The 17,422-nt window shown below is 39.0% G+C and overlaps 1 protein-coding gene across 1 annotated transcript in view; it reads left to right on the top strand.

Moving 5' to 3' along the window:
- The window catches only part of prima1 (proline rich membrane anchor 1), a 36,072-nt gene that overhangs the window by 10,987 nt on the left and 7,663 nt on the right, over window positions 1–17,422 (top strand). The window contains exon 3 of the mRNA XM_072697355.1: window positions 9,629–9,761. Coding sequence (XP_072553456.1) covers window positions 9,629–9,761 — 133 coding nt within the window. The remainder of the gene's footprint in view (window positions 1–9,628; window positions 9,762–17,422) is intronic.

The raw sequence follows: 17,422 nt of genomic DNA, 5'->3' as shown, positions 1-17,422 counted from the left end.
TCACCTTCTCTTTGCCAATTTATTGTCCAGCTGATATGCTGACGGGCCACAGATCGATCCCCTGTTCTCCAGTCTGGCCTATCTGAGAGGACATTAGTAATAGAGGAGCATTAGCAGATTGACAGTTATTGGCTGAGAGCCATGTGGTTCCTCAGGGCAGTGCGAGGCAGGTTAAGCTGACAGAGCGAATGAGTCCAAAACCTCAAAAAGACCAAATGCTCCTGGCTATAGAGGAGTCTCCAAAAAAGCTGCTGCTTACATACTGCTGATTAATGTTTTTCCTTTAGTTTTGGGTTAATTATAGACTGCTGACACTGACTATATTTTGTATAAAACAGTACTTTGCAAGGTTTTAATATTTTCTGGGTAAAATGCTATTGTCTGTGATTGAAAAGCCAATGCAAAGTGAACCTGCCATGGATATATATATATATATATATATATATATATATATATATATATATATATATATATATATATATATATATATATATATAATATCAATGGTAATATTTTAGTGCTTTATTGGATAGGGCTATTTTAAGCACATTTCTGTCATGGTCCTTTGATTTTCATTCCAGTGTAGTAGAAGTGATGTAAGCAGGCATTATTCACAACCTGAAGAACAAGACATGTTAGACGTTAACAACCAGGTCTACATGTCTGCAGTGTGGCCTGTTTTACAGTGCATTTTGAAATTTTCTAACATCTGTATCCATTATCTTTTCAGCTGCTGTTCTGAAAGTGAGGGCTTGTTAGCCACTATTTTACAGTGGGACATGACAAGGTTACAAGTTATCAGCCGAATCAAAAGCTAAAGTTGGCTTCTAAGTCTAACTCTCCATTCCACCTTAAATAGTACAGAACCTACATTGTGTATATTCCTACAGCAGAATGTAACTGCTGCATTATTCAAGGTGGAATGAAATATTTGAGTAAACGGACAACGGCAGCTTAGTTATTAGCTAATTTTACTATTGTTCATTAACAGCATGTCTTACCTAAGGTGTGGGCTGTATTATTCATAGAAACAAAAAGATCGGATCACATCGGTATCAGCTGACAATTAGAATTAAGCTATTTAGATCGGATTGTGTGGCAGAAAACTTTATTGGGACCACCCTAGTTTAAAGGCTTTGAAGGTCAAATAAAAAGCAGTTAAAGTATACAGAGAAAATGTGACCACTTACAATCACCATCAAGACTGATAAACAGCACTTTATAAAGATTTTTGCAAGAGAGGAGAAAATCAATTCCCCCTCTCAGTTTAGACCTGAACAAAATCCACAGGTGTTTCTGTCACTTTCTCCACTTTGAAAAGATGACTCAGTATGGTGGAGCTGATCACAATGTCATCAAAATGTGTTTTGCATTAGTTGGATAGTGAGATACAGAAAATGCTCTTCCAAGACTAAATGCTACCGACTAAACTAACTAAAAATCTGTAGTGTAGGAAAATCTGAAAGTGGGTCTCCTAAAAAAGAACAGAAGCTGTAATGAAGGTGTAGGTGGACTGAAAATGGAAACACCTTATATTAGATTTTTAATTTTTTAAGGATTCTGTGTAATTTGTTGTTAATTGTATCTTTATTTAGTTTGTTTCTTTCGCTTTTGTGTAGAAGTTCCGGTTGTTTTGTATCAAATGGTTTATGGTCGTATCACATTCAAAGTAAATACAGTCTGAAGTTGACTACTGCTGTGGACACTGATCATAAAGTAGCTCACTTGTCTAACCCAACATAGCTAGAGACTATCTAATGCTATTTGGAGTAGAGCTAACTAGCTTTCAAACGGAGTTCTACATTAATAGCAAATAAGGTGTCTAATTTCAGTTTTCCTCTGTTGCTGAAAAGGAATGAACTTGAACCTAATAGCTGTTTTATCTGGTTATGAAATAAATTAAGTGTGGTCTTTGAATTTTGCACAACACTGTATAATGACATTATGGCAAGAACAGAAAGCTAAATGTTTCCCAGAGCTTCAACAGCTGTCAAATTGTTCAGGGACAATGATGGGGATACAACTAGAGGCCTAGTTGACATTGACGTAATTTCTAAAAACACGTATATTTTAATGTATTTAAACAAGATATGCAAATAAACAAGGGCATTTTCCTTAGTTACTCCATTGTCAGCATTTTTCCATTTCATCAACCAGTATACCAACACAGGTTTTTGCTATGGTCTGTTCCTTCTGTGTTAGGTATCCCACCATTAACTAATAGTCATTTTCCTAATATTTCATGAAGCCTAAATGGATTTCTACTTATTGGATCTTTAATTAAAGAGGGCTTTAGGAAGTGAGCCAGGGACTTGATTGAACATCCTCACCAGGACGACCAGCTTTAACCACCTCCGCTGCATTTTGAATAATCTTCGTTGTACTTTGCTCTCTTTGCTATGGTATGATGGAGTGATGTGATGGAGTGGTTTTCTGCCTCAGTATGACTAACTGTAGTAGGCTGGGGGAGGCTGCAGTGCCTGCAGGCTCTGCGCTGCCCTTTGCTCCGCTGCACACTGTCGTGAGCGTGGATGAGCCACCCACGGGGATGGGAGCCCACAAGCATTCCCTTCATCTGCCAGCACAGCCCCTCATTCTGTGGCCAAGCAAAGGAAAGACCCTTTCTTACCTGTATTTGTGATCCAGCACTGGCAGTCTGGTATAGTAACTAATGTTGCCAAAGGGATAGGGGGAGATGAGTAGTGAGTGAGTGAGTCCTTGACCCACTGTGACTCAGAAGATGAAACAGAAAGCCGAGCACTCACGGACGGGCATCCAGGCCAGTTTCACTACTCTAATGAACGCCTGTCAGTGGATTCGCTGGATATGTGGTTATAGACATAATAAAATGCTATGAAAATTGACCTATTCATGCCCTGCTCATAAATGCATTCTTGTATACTTGCTGTTGAGGGGCTTTACAGAAGATTCGCGAAAATTCTCATTCACTGTAATGAGAAACTGCAGCACATAACTCATGACATTTACAGTGCATTACTTTCAAATGGTATATATTTATTAATTTTTATGTATGTAAAAGGTCTCTCAGCTAGATGTGGTGCCAAAATAAGGTTTTAATGAATGAATGTTTGCTAGAGTAAGCAGAAGCTTCAGCTGTTTTAACATGCTAGCAATGTTGGAGGATAATGTCATAGCCTATACCATTGCCAATGCTATTCTGACACAACTACTGCAGCACAAAAAACAAGCAACAAGCAGGTTTCATTGAGATGTCTGTTTCAGTAGTGGCTGCAATAAATTATTTTGCTGCTCTAATGCCATATGCCATGTAGTAATATCTGTGTTTTTAACATCTGCAGTCTGCAGGATTATTATTTCTGTTCTCTCTTTGCCAAGACGTGACTAACAAAAGATCCATTAAACAGCTGTCCAGCTAGGTCCATCTCCAGCTATTCTTGTAGCGTGACCTTGTGTATTTAGAGACTATAGTCTCTAATATAGTCTTGGTTTAGTCAGACCCCAGATTTTGCTACAGAGGAGTCTCTAGTGTTGTCTATTGCTTTAACTACTGCTTTAACATTTAAACATAATGGCAGGTTCAGGTATTTAGCACACACCCCATATACAACCACATGTGATTGTAAAGCTGTTTTCCAGATCATGTTCAGATTTCGCTCGCCCTTGTGAAAAGCCTGTTGTAAACACAGCACGTATTGTGATTGAAATACTTTTAGTTAGGGCTAGCATGTGCTTCCTCCAAGTCACATGAAGCCAACCATTCATCTTTTTGAATGGATGCTCATGCAGCGTTATTGAACAGCTGAACACGCTTGGAGGAGAACACTAACTGTCAGTTCTGTTACATCAGCTAACAGATACCTGCACCTGCTAGTATCATGTTAAGTGATTGGGGGAAGGGAGGATCTTTTTAGCCACCCAGAGAGAGTCAGGTCAGTTTTGCTCTCCGAGACTCCCAGCCATGGTAGACATCACCATGGAGCAAACCTGCAATATCCTGATTATAGGGCTGTGGTACAGTCGTACCACTCCAGAGCCCGGAATAATTATTTATTATTATTAATTATTATTTATAATAATTATAAGTCTTGAAGGCCAAAGGATATCCAGCTCCACAAGTTGATGCAGGGTGTAACAAGCTGTTTGAGACACGACACAAATCACATACAGTATATAATAAATAGCTTTCATTTCATTAAAGCTAAAACTATCTATTTTACTTTCTTTGGTGAGATGCATTGATATGTATCTTTACGGTGCTTCCATACTATCCAGAAAGCACAGAAATCATTTATTCAAGAACCTACCACCAGTTGTAGAATGAACCGGTGTAAAATGAAAATAACAATGTATCTGTATTCAACTTTATTCATACTCATTTAAGCCAAACTAAAATCTAAATTTAATTTTAATGTTAATTAATGTCCCTGGTCATATAATGCATGATTTGTAATATAATTTCCAGTTCCAGAAATCATATGTTACTGTAATTGTCTGCCTATGTCTAACTGATGTATTTTTTTTATTTTTTTAGAAAGTTCCTTTAGTTTTTTATTGGACCAAGTTGTCTCAGAGACGGTCTATTGTTTGTTTTGATACCTGGCGGTCTATCAGTCCTCTCATTTTGAAATCAGTTTTGGCCAGGCAATCCAGAGCTGTATAACTCCATTAAACTGGAGAGCAGGTATAAAAATAGCCTAATCTAATAGGCCTGGCTCTCCAGCTGCCATCATGGTATCTCTAAAGCCTGCTGCTTCTTAATCACAGAAAGAAGACTTCGCTTCAAATCTCCTTCCACTATGTAGTTTACACACATTACTGATAACAGGCCTTAAGCTCACTTAAGCAATTTTACAAACATAGGCTTTTCTTTCTAAATCACTGCTTTTATCTGTAAGGTTTTGTTGCTTTTACAGATTAAAGTCTTCAGTCTGCAGCTATGATACAAATCATCTGGCCTCTGGATCTTTTCAAACCAAGCTTTTACAAATGCCTCTAAATTGGTATAGTTACCTTCCTTAGTGATAACTGACATTAACTGACATACTGGATTTAAAGTAAACATTTAAGGCTCCCAAAAATCCTCTACATCAGGTAAAGGTTCATAATGGCAGTGGAGGCTCAGTGGTTAGAGCACTGGGCTTTTAATGACAGGGTTGTGGGATTGATACCCATGAGCAGGGCCCTTAACCATCTCTACCCCCCAGGTGCTGCAGCAATGGTTGACCACTGCTCCGGACACGTTCACTGCACAGATGGGTTAAAGGTGGAGGTCAAATCCCATCTGTGTCTGACACAAATGGTCAAAATTGATGCATTTGTCTTGTCTTAAACCCTTTTTTAATGTTAGTTCATGTCCCTGTTTCTGCAGGACCCGGAGTGGCCACCATTTCAGCAGTGTAATCTATTTTTATATATTTTTATAGTCATATCAAATTAATATCATAGCCCCTAACTGATGTTGCTGTATTTTCTGGGAGTAATTCCTATATTTTCAAATATCAAAGTTTCAGTAGGAATACAACACAGATCAATAATGTTTTGCAAAAAGCTCTCTTTCTTAAACATGATTTTTCAAGAAATCACGTTTAAAGTCCACTTAAAGAACCCTTCCTAAAGTCCACTTAAAGAACCCTTCCTAAAGTCCACTTAAAGAACCCTTCCTAAAGTCCACTTAAAGAACCCTTCCTAAAGTCCACTTAAAGAACCCTTCTTAAAGTCCACTTAAAGAACCCTTCTTAAAGTCCACTTAAAGAAGCCTTCTTAAAGTCCACTTAAAGAAGCCTTCTTAAAGTCCACTTAAAGAAGCCTTCTTAAAGTTCACTTAAAGAACCCTTCTTAAAGTCCACTTAAAGAACCCTTCTTAAAGTCCACTTAAAGAAGCCTTCTTAAAGTTCACTTAAAGAACCCTTGAAGGACACCTTTGGTAAGGAATATATTGTAAAATTAGTGTATACCATCAGTGCATTAACATACTTAAGTCTTAAATCTTAAAATGGTAACTTAGCGATTAAAATATAGGAAATAATAAAATAATACTTATTTGGAGTGGTTCTTTCTAGATGATTAATAAACTCTTAACAGGGTATCAGTAACACATCCGCAGCATATTAGTGAAGTAACAGAAGTGAATGCTTCATGAAGTAGACTTTGTATGTCTATTAAGCAAAACCTAACCCAGCCTGAACCAAAAGCTAGCTTTACCCCGCTAAACCTGAACCCAATACCTAATTGTAACCCTCATCTTGGCCCTAATCCTATCCCTCGTCCTTACTCTCTTATCCAGTTACGCTCCAGTTCCAGGTGTCAGCAGCAGCTTGTTGAGGATGTTACGATGGTCTGTATGAAACCTCTTAGATGATCAGCAATTTCTCAGGTTCGGCACGTTTTAATACATATTAATTTATGTAGTTAATTAAAAGTCTTGATAATTTACTGAATTTATTCAGGTATTCACTGCTGCTACATCACTGATATGTTGTTAATCTGTTTGTATTGAGAGTCCAGCCACCTTTTCAGTTTCAGTTTAAGGGCTGAATGTGTGTTTGGCACAGTTAAGGCACTGATGAGACAGTTTAGCTTATATTCTTACCTGACCAATATGTTGGTGCGTCTTACACAGTTGCGAACTGACAGACTTGTATTTGATATATCATATCAATCGCAAAAATACAATTCAGAACTGTTGGAGTTCAATTTTAGAATGTGAAAAATGATACTGGCTGATTTTAAAGGCATCAACTGATAAACAATTTTTCACCATTATCAGTCCTAAGTGGTTGTGAAGAGATGAAATGTTGAAGCACACTTGGTTATGATTCCCTCTGAAACATCTCTGCTGTTTCTTCACTCACACATTTTCCCTCCTCTGGTGATACACGAGGGCCCAATTACCGAGTTCACTCGAGCCAGACACTTCTTGGTCCCAGAGGGCATCTTCTGAAGCAGCCATGTTGTGTGTGTTTTTTGGTGGCAGTAGAGTGTGTGTTGGCCCAGCTGAGGCTGAAGAGTCTTGTGAGGACAGCCCTCGTCTCCCAGGCTGCCGCCACACTCATTACTGAACATTATCCACTTCACTCCTCTCTCTGGGTCATCGGCCAGAGATAACATACGCACAAGTCAGCCTCCATCAAACTACAGCCTGCGAGATCCCTGTGCAGGCAATCAGATACTGTTCATGGCAATGAGCTCTCTCTGAAGTTTCACTTTTTTATGCCATGGGGAGGCAAGGACATAGTAGACTAACCCAATAATGTTGTAATGCTGCAGCCACCAAATCTCTTCCATATACAAGCACATTATTTCTGCCCTAGCTTTATTAAAGGCCCATATCATGGAAATGGTTCCGAATACTGTTTTTAGGCGGTCCTACTGGAAATATTGTTTGCAGGTTACAAAATTGTCATAGGTTAAGACGGTCATAACTATTTGGATGTCATCATTATTACCCTCCATGAAAACATGACCCCAGGAGTGCCCCCTGTCCTCTTTTTTACTTTTTTACTGTTATCCTGCTCTAACTCACACTTTTAAACATAAAAAGGTCATTGTTATTTAGCTGATAAAATGGATCAGCTGTGTTAAAGCAAAAAACATAAATATGCAGCATAAGGGCACTCCAGCAGCAGGATTGCCACTAGGTGGTTTAAACTCCTTCATACACAATGTAACAAATCAATAGTACCATCTGTAAACTAGGACATATTCTATTTGTTTTCTGCTTTGTCTTCTCATTCACTAAAGCGCTGCTAGGAAAGCCTTTGATAAATGGCAGAGCCAGAATATTTCCTCATGCATTCATTTGTGTTGGTTCAATCAGCACTAACAGCAAGATTTGTAAATATCGATCAGGATGATAAATGGCAGTGCTGAGTCCATGAATTTGCTAATGTGCAAAAGAGGACCAGTTCAGTGATTAATATTCCTGGACTGGGGGATAATGTCTTGGGAATACTTGTGGAATGTGGGTTAATCACTGTCAAAGCTAAAAACAGCTTGCGCAGGTTGCGCTTGTTTTCACACTACAGTTTCAGTGCCTTGTGGGACAAGCTGACCTGCTTCTGGGTAAAGCACTGTTGGAATTCCCTGACATTTTAAAAGCAAATGTTTGTTTATGATGACATTACTTCAGCAAATCTACTAATCTAAGTTTATCATGCAATTATCAGCACGGTGCAATTGTGAGTTTCTTTTACTTCAGCAAATCTACTAATCTAAGTTTATCATGCAATTATCAGCACGGTGCAATTGTGAGTTTCTTTTATTAAAAAAGTGTCCATGAAAATAACATAACAAACAAAAGAAGACTACACTACTGATAGTTACAAAACTAAGGGACCTAAGGGTGAAAAAAAGAACCACAAGAAAAATAAAGGGAATAAATACTGAGGACACATCAAGAGACGATAACTACAACTAATACTAAAAGCATCTAAATAGGATACCAAGAGGTCGGAGCAAGCTATCCCTGGTACGGCTTTGTTCCTAGTCTATCTCATATAGACTAGGAAAAGGACAAAGCCTTACCAGGGTAAAGGCATAAAATATCTGGATCCTCTGTTGCAAGGTGTTATGCATTATTATTAAGCCAAGCTACAAAAAGTCCTCTTCTTCCTCTTCTCGGCCTGATCAGTACTGTATGGGAGGTGTTTCAGAGTATCATGAGCATTATAAACAACTTGACAGCAACAGGCTTCTTAAGCTTCTATTTTCTGGCTAATTTTGGTCTTTGTGTCTTTTGTAAAATATATCAGATTACACAAGTAAAGTTGTGTAAATGGGAAACATCTGTTTTAATTCGGATTGGTTTCATATGTCACTAGACATTAGCATCTTCCAATATAGTCCCACCCAACTCAAGTCCAACAGAGGAAACACAGAAAAGCAGAACCCACTCAAGCTAATGTACTATTGACAGCCATTAAACTACATCTGATCGGTCAGTATCAGAAATCAGTAGCAATTCAGTGTATTGGATTGGTCTAACTCAAGTAAAACATAGAAATAGCCGCTCAGCAGTGTTGACTCTTGATTAAGCTGAGGTCTTTTTGAAATGAAATTTCCCGGTATGAAAAGAAGCTTGTCCCTCTTGCGCTGCCAGTAGGTAGATAACAAATTCTGTCAGTCCAGAGTAGTTGTAGCTTTCCGCTGGCTTTAATGGACTATTGCATATCTGCACGCCGTATGCTGATGAGGCACGGAAAATGCTGAATCTAGAGCTCTGCACTGAGAAAGAGAGCGTAGAGGCAGTACTTGTGTGTGTGATTGTGCGGGCGACGGGGGCTGTTAATTTGCCTTCTCCCATGCATTTTTATAAGTATCATTAAAATCCATACTCAATAAAGCACGGCAGTGCCACCACTCCCCCAACCAGGGAAAAACTCATCCAAACTTTAAAGTGGCACAGGAGGTATGTTGGAGGGCCCTGAAGTGCTAATACGTTTCTGGGTGAGGTGGCTGCGTAATGGGCCGAATGAAGCACCTCTCAGATAGGGGATGATTAATGGAGTGGTGCAATGTACTGCGGCCCTGTCACTAAGCCCTGGAGCTTTACAGGTGACAAAGAGGATACGGCCACAGTTTGAGCATACCTTCTTTCCTTACAATGGCTTTTCATCTCTCTCTCTCTCTCTTTTTCTCTCTCACATAGTGGCTCCGTCTACTGTTCCACCTATGAAGCCCTGGGGAAGAGAGGTTGAGATTTTGGTGCTGGGCACAGTGAGCTGTGCTTCAGTTGTCTTCCTTCTCCTGACCGTCATCATCTGCTACAAGGCTATTAAGAGGTAAGGCTTGCTTTACCACTATTGATTTGCCAATGTCCATAAATATCCACATGGCCTTTCTTTACCAGTTGTAAAAGTAAAGCCTCCTTAGGCCTGTAAATGTCTACACAAAACCACTTCTCAGAGACTGCTGCTATATGCACGTTTAAGAAATATTTATAGTACATTGGGCATGGTGCAAATTATATTTTTTTCCAATACCAATATTAGTATTACTAGTAGTACTAATAATAGTCTTCTCATTATCTACTTTATTGAGTTTTGTTGTGCTACACACAGTTCTGTGATGCTATATACCATTATGTGTTCCATTTTATATATAACCTGTTGAATGGTCAGTGAATGGTCTGTGTATCAGTGTGTTGTGGTGGTTAGCTCTGTGTATCTTTCTTACTGGCACCTTCTGTTACATAAAGTGTCAGAAATGGGCCCGGCTGAAAAGCACAGCTTTGATGTGATTAATACATGAACAACTGGAGGTTCAGGCAATTTGCAACCAATTGACCTTTGGAAATCACCATTTGTTCCAGAAGTCACATTTAGTTGCACATTAAAACATGTTGACAATCTTCCAGTTGCATCAGTTATCTGAATCAGGATTCATCTGTCATTGTCTCTGACATCATCATCTGTCATGAATGTGAGGGCATATCAAATTTCCCTGAACAGTCCATGTAAATGAAAATGAAGAAATCCTTACATTGTTTAAGGGGAAGACAGATTCATTTAGTTATGCATGTTTAGCTATTACTAATGTGTGTGATAAATAATACAGTAATACAGTTTTATTAATAAATGTACCCCTGGCCAAATGACACTTGTTTGTTGTGAAGAACCAGTAAACTCAACCTCAGTAGCTAATTAAATAAAAAAACACAACATTTTCAGTATATCTTGATGAAACAATTACTTTCATAACATAAAAAGTCTGAACTTAGTAGTAGAAATCAGCTTTTTTGCAGCTTTCATTTCTTGTAGCATGGTTCCCCACTATCCACAAATTTTCTATGATGTTTAGGTCAGGGGACTGTGAGGGCAATTTCATTCTTCCCTCCACCTGTACAACATTGCCAATGTCACTAGTGGCAACACAACCCTAAAACATATTAAATCCAACCCAATTCTTCACAGTTGTCAAGTTGTTCTTATCATGAAATGCATTTCTTTTTCTTTTTTTCTCCAAACATATCTTTGCCACGTAAGTCTGGCTGAGGTTTTTTTGACTATTTTGACTTCATCGGTGAAAGGTAGCAGGAAATGTTCGTCTTCAACAATTCTTCAACGAAGAGTATATTTGTGCACAGTAGAATGGTTCACCAGCACTCTTGACACTTGAGTTGCATCTTCATACAAGTTCTTGGCAGTAATATATGGGTTTTGATGAGCCTTTCTCACCAACATGTAAGCAAGTAAACTTTTTTAGGACTCAAACCTTGAAACATTCAGTAGGTTCCCTTAAAAGTAGTGTAAAATGTGGCGTTCTAATGTTGTGATTGCATTTTGGTCGGAGTTGCTCTTGTGTGCTTTCAAATTGCTGGTGCTCTTTGAGGTGAAATGGAAGGCAGCGGCAGCTCTGCATGGCGTGTCAGCCCTGTGCTGCTCTTGAGCTTTGGTAGCAGTGACGCACTGTCAGGGGAACAGCTGAGATGCCTGTCAAATCAGCAGCAGACAGGGAAATGGCCTCAGACAGTCCACATCGCTAACACAAACAACTAAAAGCAAAGATGCTCCTGGTTCTTCTTCCATGCACCCCAGACTTTATTGTCCCAACACTTGGATTAAGCAGAAAGACTGATGAATTTGTTGTAAAAGGCTGCATTGTTTTTCCAAAGGATCATGACTCACAGTCTGTCTGGGCGACAGCCAGCAAAAGCTCTGCGGAGCTAAATGCTTGCAAAGGCTTCTAATCTGTTGTACTGTGCTGTATAGTCCCCCAAGCCAGACTTCTGACTATCAGTATAAAGTCTGGTGGATTTCATTGCTCAGTGGGGCCAAAAATGCCTACTTTAACAGGAAGCAGCCATTTGACTGACGTGCTTCACATCAGAACAGAGTGGTAAGCGTTAGCAAAGGCAAAATTTTCTTACTGATAGAAAATCTCCCTTCAAAATGCTGTGAATACGCTTCATTTCTGTCTGGGAAACTGGTCCATTGTGTTTAAACCTAAGTAGCTTTACAGCTATTTGAGATATCAACGCTTTGTGACAATGTTCCAGATCACATGATACTACTAAGCTCAAGACGAAAAGGGTTAAGGAAAATATTTGGTCTCTACCCTTAAAGTTGAAAGGTGATGTTGTGAACTACACAATCTTCACACTAAACAATCCAACAACTTCTTTTGCTCAGAAAAAATTCATTGGTGTCACAAAGTGCAGACTGCATGCTAATGAAAACCAGCTAGCAGTAACTTACTTACCATCAGGCTGATAAAAGTGTGTACACACTGTAAGGACATTATTGCATTTACATTTATGACATGTCCTACATAGTGTTTGGGGGAATTAAATGACACTTTCCAGTTTTTAATTTTGCATGCTTTTCGGTTTCACCATGTTTTTTTTTTTTTTACAGTCCCCCTATTTTAGGGCAACATGTTTGGGTCATAGCAATGGCAGATACATTTAAAGCATTTATTTAATTCTTTGTTGCATATCTCTTAAATGACTGCTTGAACTGTGCAAGTCATAAACATCACCAGTGTCTTCTATGGTGATGCTTTGCCAAGCCTTTAACGCAGACATCTTCAGCTCATTTAGCTTGTGTGACCTCAGCTTCCTTAAGTAACATTATGTAGCATTTACATTATGTAAATGTATAAATTATGTAGCATAAATAATGGCTCTTAAAATCATGTTGATGCTCCACTGACCTGCAATAGGGGGGGTTGACATCTCTGCTATTGCCACTCCAGGCCAGAATGCTGCTACTGCATTATGGAACTTTAGTGTAACACTGCGTAACCTGAGTCACATTTGTGTAAAATCCTGTAATATTACTCTCTGTCCAACATGATTCTTTCAGTTTCAGTGTAAAATGCGTCTGTGCTGCGAGGGGAGCTCACAGTATGATTTGTCTTTTCTGCAGTTGCTGCAGGGGGGTAAAAGTGAAGTATACTCTCTGTTGGGGAAGCCCAAAAATATATATTTTTGCGTAGTGCTGCTTTAAGTTTTCTCTTCTGCATATAAAACGCATGCTCAGAATTCAAGTCAGATGACTAGCATGAATGTTCCATTACCCATTCCAATACCTGTGTTGCCCTAGGAATATGTCTAAGATCATTATCCTTCTGTAGGATGAACCACTGCCCAACAAGTTTGGAGGCATTTGCTGGAACTTAATATAATTATAAGATGTTCATATACACCTAAGAATTCATTGTGCTATACTGCTTACGGCAGTTACATCATCGGTGAAGGTAAGTGAGCCAGTACCTGTGGCTGCCATCCATGCCCAAGCCCCATTGATTGTGGGCAGTTGCTTTCTGTCTCTTGCTATTATTCTGACAAAGGTTATTCTTGGTCTCATTTGTCCACTCGACCTTTTGACCTTTTGTCCGCAAGTATGTTTTGCAAACTGTCATCTGGCCATTCTGTTTGGTTGTTTAGCAGATTCTGTTTGGTGGTTTTGGTGGTTTAATTCAATCTAATTGGTTTGATTTGAAATTATGGAGCAGTGAGACATATTAAGGGATGTCCCAAACATTATGGAGGGCACTGAATAACAACAACCAGGTGACAAAGGCAGCCTGTTTAATTATAAGGGGATAACGGGTGGTAGGGAAATGGTTGTATAAAAATACATTTATTTTTTGGTACATAAAACCACTCAGATGTCACAAGTGGCAGTTAAAACACAGAATACCTGCCCTTTAAATTGAAATTATAAATAATATTTCTTTTTAGTTATTATTTGAAACTGTTATGACAAAACTGTTCTTTTACTTCAGAGACACTTGAAAAGTAATGTGTGTCTTTCCAAACCAGTGGACATGGATGATTAGAACAGTTTCATTTTTGATAATTAGGTACATTTAGTTAACTTGTTTTTGTAATTTCTATTAAATGGAATGCAATGAGGTGGGATTAACTGAAGGGTTGAGAGAATATTAAAAAATAATTGGTTAACTTTATTTATAAAGAAGAGACTGCATTCAGATTTTGTTGAATCTCATTAATACAATTTCACCTTTCCCTCTTCAGACGGAAAATGGAAACTAAATGTTTTGGTAGTGACACATGTTGAGAGATGAAATGCATTGAAAACACAGTATGAGAACTGGCTATAATGTACAATATACATACAGACAAAGATTTGGCAAAAAGAACGGTCCATCAGCTGAGGTGTATATAAACCTGTCATCAAGTCATGTTTAGTTTAGGTGTAGGTGGCAGAAAGAACAACACTCACATCATTTGTTTCTGCAAAATGTGAAGTGTTTAGATAAAGCAGGAAAAATCTGATCAGAACTGTGCTCTTTCGTGTGAAAATGAAATATGAGGGGTGCTTCATTTTGTATTTCATGTGGTTTAGCAGCCCTCTTTTTTCTTGGCTAACTCTCAAGCACATTAAAGTGAAACTGTACAGATGTTATAGGAAAACTAGATGAGATCCAAGCTAATGTTTACACATGCATGTCTTCCTGAAATTAATTATTTATTTTCGCAATCTGTCGAGTGTCCCCTCTTGGCATTTAGACAGGCACATCATTACCTCTGCATGTTGGAGTCATTTAAAAAAGACGGTGCAAGATCATTCGTCATATGTTGCCGCTCTGCCCGAGAACTTGGTGAAAGGAAATCGACTCCCAAAGGAAAACCCAGCTGGCTGTCATTTCCTCACTAATGAGTTTGCCCAGTCTGCCAAAATGAAGAGAGAAACATGTTTAATGTTTGCCTTCATGTGCATGCAAACTCATCATTTAGCCATGGCCAATGACCGAAGCACTGCAAATGGTGTTTCTTCAAACAGTCACTGAAACGTCCCAGCGAAGGCTCAGATTATTACCCCAATCAGTGCTTTATGGCTGCAGTGCTTTGGGGCCTGGTGTGGATCACTTATTGTAATGAGTTTAATGGAATTAAAGGCACTGGAGGGGAAAGCCGAAAGCCTTTTTTCTGCAGAGTGGTTCAGCAGAAAAGCAGAGGACAGTGGAGTATTCAGTTTAAAGGAAACACCCATGGTCTGCGATTTCTATCCGTCTTAATAATTTAACTTGCAGTCTCTGACATTTGGGAGGATTCTCATGTTTAGGACCCCTTCCCCTGTCATAACATGGATATGGGAATAACCCATGTCTTTCACATTCTGCATGTTGTTGGTGATGTAACCTGGCCACCATGCTCTTTTTCTCCCCTTTTGCTGGATGCTGAATATGCAGTAAAATTGGATGTACTTGTGCGCTACAGTCAGCTCCATGGCCTAAAATAACTTTTTCTGGATGAACTACATCACATTTGAAATGCAAATTAAGCTTTGCATATTTTTGGTATCTGTGTAGTGGCTTTATTTTTGATGATATCGCGAAAGTGATCTTGACTGTTTCTGTAAGATATGAAGGCACTAAGATTTTTTTTTTGTTAAACTGCCCACCATGTTCTGTGCTATTTGTCTCTGAAAGGTGTGCATTTTTGTGATCATAAACTTTGCAGCAGTGGGCTGGATCTTTTATTTTCTCTAATGTTGTAGAAAGCATGTAAGGGCATTTCCCTCTGTGTAAATCCTTTCTTGCTGTAAATAAATATGGCAAATGGGTGGATTGTGGAGACAGTTTCATGTCCTGTCTCCACTATAATTGGATGCCTGTATGCACTCAGGCAATAACAAAGCACAAAAGGTTGTGTAGTGGAAAGGATAGGGTTATACATAGCTCTGCAGCAACTGGGATATGGGCTTCCCCAGTGAAAATAGTTGTCAGGCAGTATGGGTAGGGTGGAGGCCTGGGAATATTGGGCAGGGGGTTCTGTTAGAATGAGGCTTTTTGCCATTGAATTTATGCAGCTGTAGGACTGTGAAGGGGTTTATGCATAAGGTTTTGGGTTTTGTTTTTTTTTTCTTTTCATTTTGCCTCTACCGCCACAATGAATTTGAAAGGAAGCAGTTCAGCCTGAACTCAAGTGGTTAAAAAATATTGCATTAACCATTTAGAAATGTATTTTGTACACAGCCCCCCCCCCCCCCCCCCCCATATGCACAGGCTTAGAAGTCATGGGACAATTAACACGAGCAGTTGCATGGCCAGGCTTTGAACTGTTCACTCATTTTTTAGGATAAATTAAGAAAATAACGTCTGGTTGATTCCAAGTGTTGTCTTTGTTAGCTGTTCATGGAAGCTTTCAACATGTTGATGTAAGTGAAGGAAGCCATCATCAGGCTGATATAAACAAAACATAGCAGAGAGATAGCAGAAACTTTAGGAATGGCCAAATTAACAGTTTTGATAATTTGAAAAAATAAAAATGCACTGGTCAAAAACTCAAAAAACATAGGCTCCTTTAAACATCTCCCTGAAGATCGGAAAATAAAGCTAATTTAAGTTTAAAAGCAGAGGAATAGATATCAAAGTGCTTTCAGCTTGTAGATTCCACTGGACGTCAAGGCAAGATCTGGAAAACTAAGAAAACGTTCAGGTTGACCTACTTATATACTTGTACTGCAGAGCAAATCATCATATGACTGAAAAATACCTTCAAAACATTGAGCTGACACAGGAGTAGTAGTTCCCTGTTCTACTGTGCAGTGTTGCTTTCACAAACATGACCTGCATGGAAGAGTCATCATAAGGAAACCTGCAGCTTTATCACAGGAGTCTGTGAATATACTAAACTAGTTGGGTAACAGATTTTTGGAAACAAATGCTCCTTGGCCACAATTGGCCAATAATTGTGCCCTTAGACAAGATACTTGACCTCACTGTCCCAGTCAGCAGTGCTCTTCTGGTGAGGCTGCTCCCAGATTAGGTATAGTTAAACAGCAAAATGACAAATTTCCCTTGTGTGTCGATCAATACAGTAATATTAACTACATGGCCAAAGGCAGCCATGGGTAATGTAACGTCATTAGTTCTACAGTAAGTCACGGATTAACGCTTCTGCAGATTGTTCTTTTCATGGAGGTCAGTGCACCAATCCAACAGAATGTAGAACAAAACATGTTCATCTTTAGACTCGTGTTAAAATAGCAAACTACTTTTTATCCAGCGTGCTAATTTGTAGTTTGAGTGCAAAATCACAGCATGTCATATGTGATCACAATTAAACTGAACACATTATTAAAGATGAAGATTGACCGAGATCACTCACAGCCTGGTGCTTCCAACTTTGAACCCAGAAAGAGCAATCTCAGTCAAGTCCTATCTGGTTTGAGGGGAAGGTGAATACACTCTGGTGTACATTCCAAAGAGCCTGTGTATGAAATATTAATCTCGGCCTATGATGTTTTGTGTAGCCACCTGCCATGTGTGTACTACATGTTGTGTATTATTGATGGCTCAGAGCCCTGTTTGGAGGTAAGACTGTTTTAGGCTCTGCTCTGATATTCTGGGCTTCTTCTCAATGAGAATGGCCTTTTTGCATTGCAGAACCATGCTTTAGTCTGATATGAATGTGTTCAATGAACAGACAGTTGAAAGGAAGTCTGGTTCAAGGTTTTGGACAATTTGA

The sequence above is a fragment of the Salminus brasiliensis genome, chromosome 1 (assembly GCF_030463535.1).
Source record: "Salminus brasiliensis chromosome 1, fSalBra1.hap2, whole genome shotgun sequence".
Lineage (NCBI taxonomy): Eukaryota > Metazoa > Chordata > Actinopteri > Characiformes > Bryconidae > Salminus > Salminus brasiliensis.
Note: the sequence above shows the minus strand (reverse complement) of the source record. Positions and strands in the feature narration are given on the sequence as shown.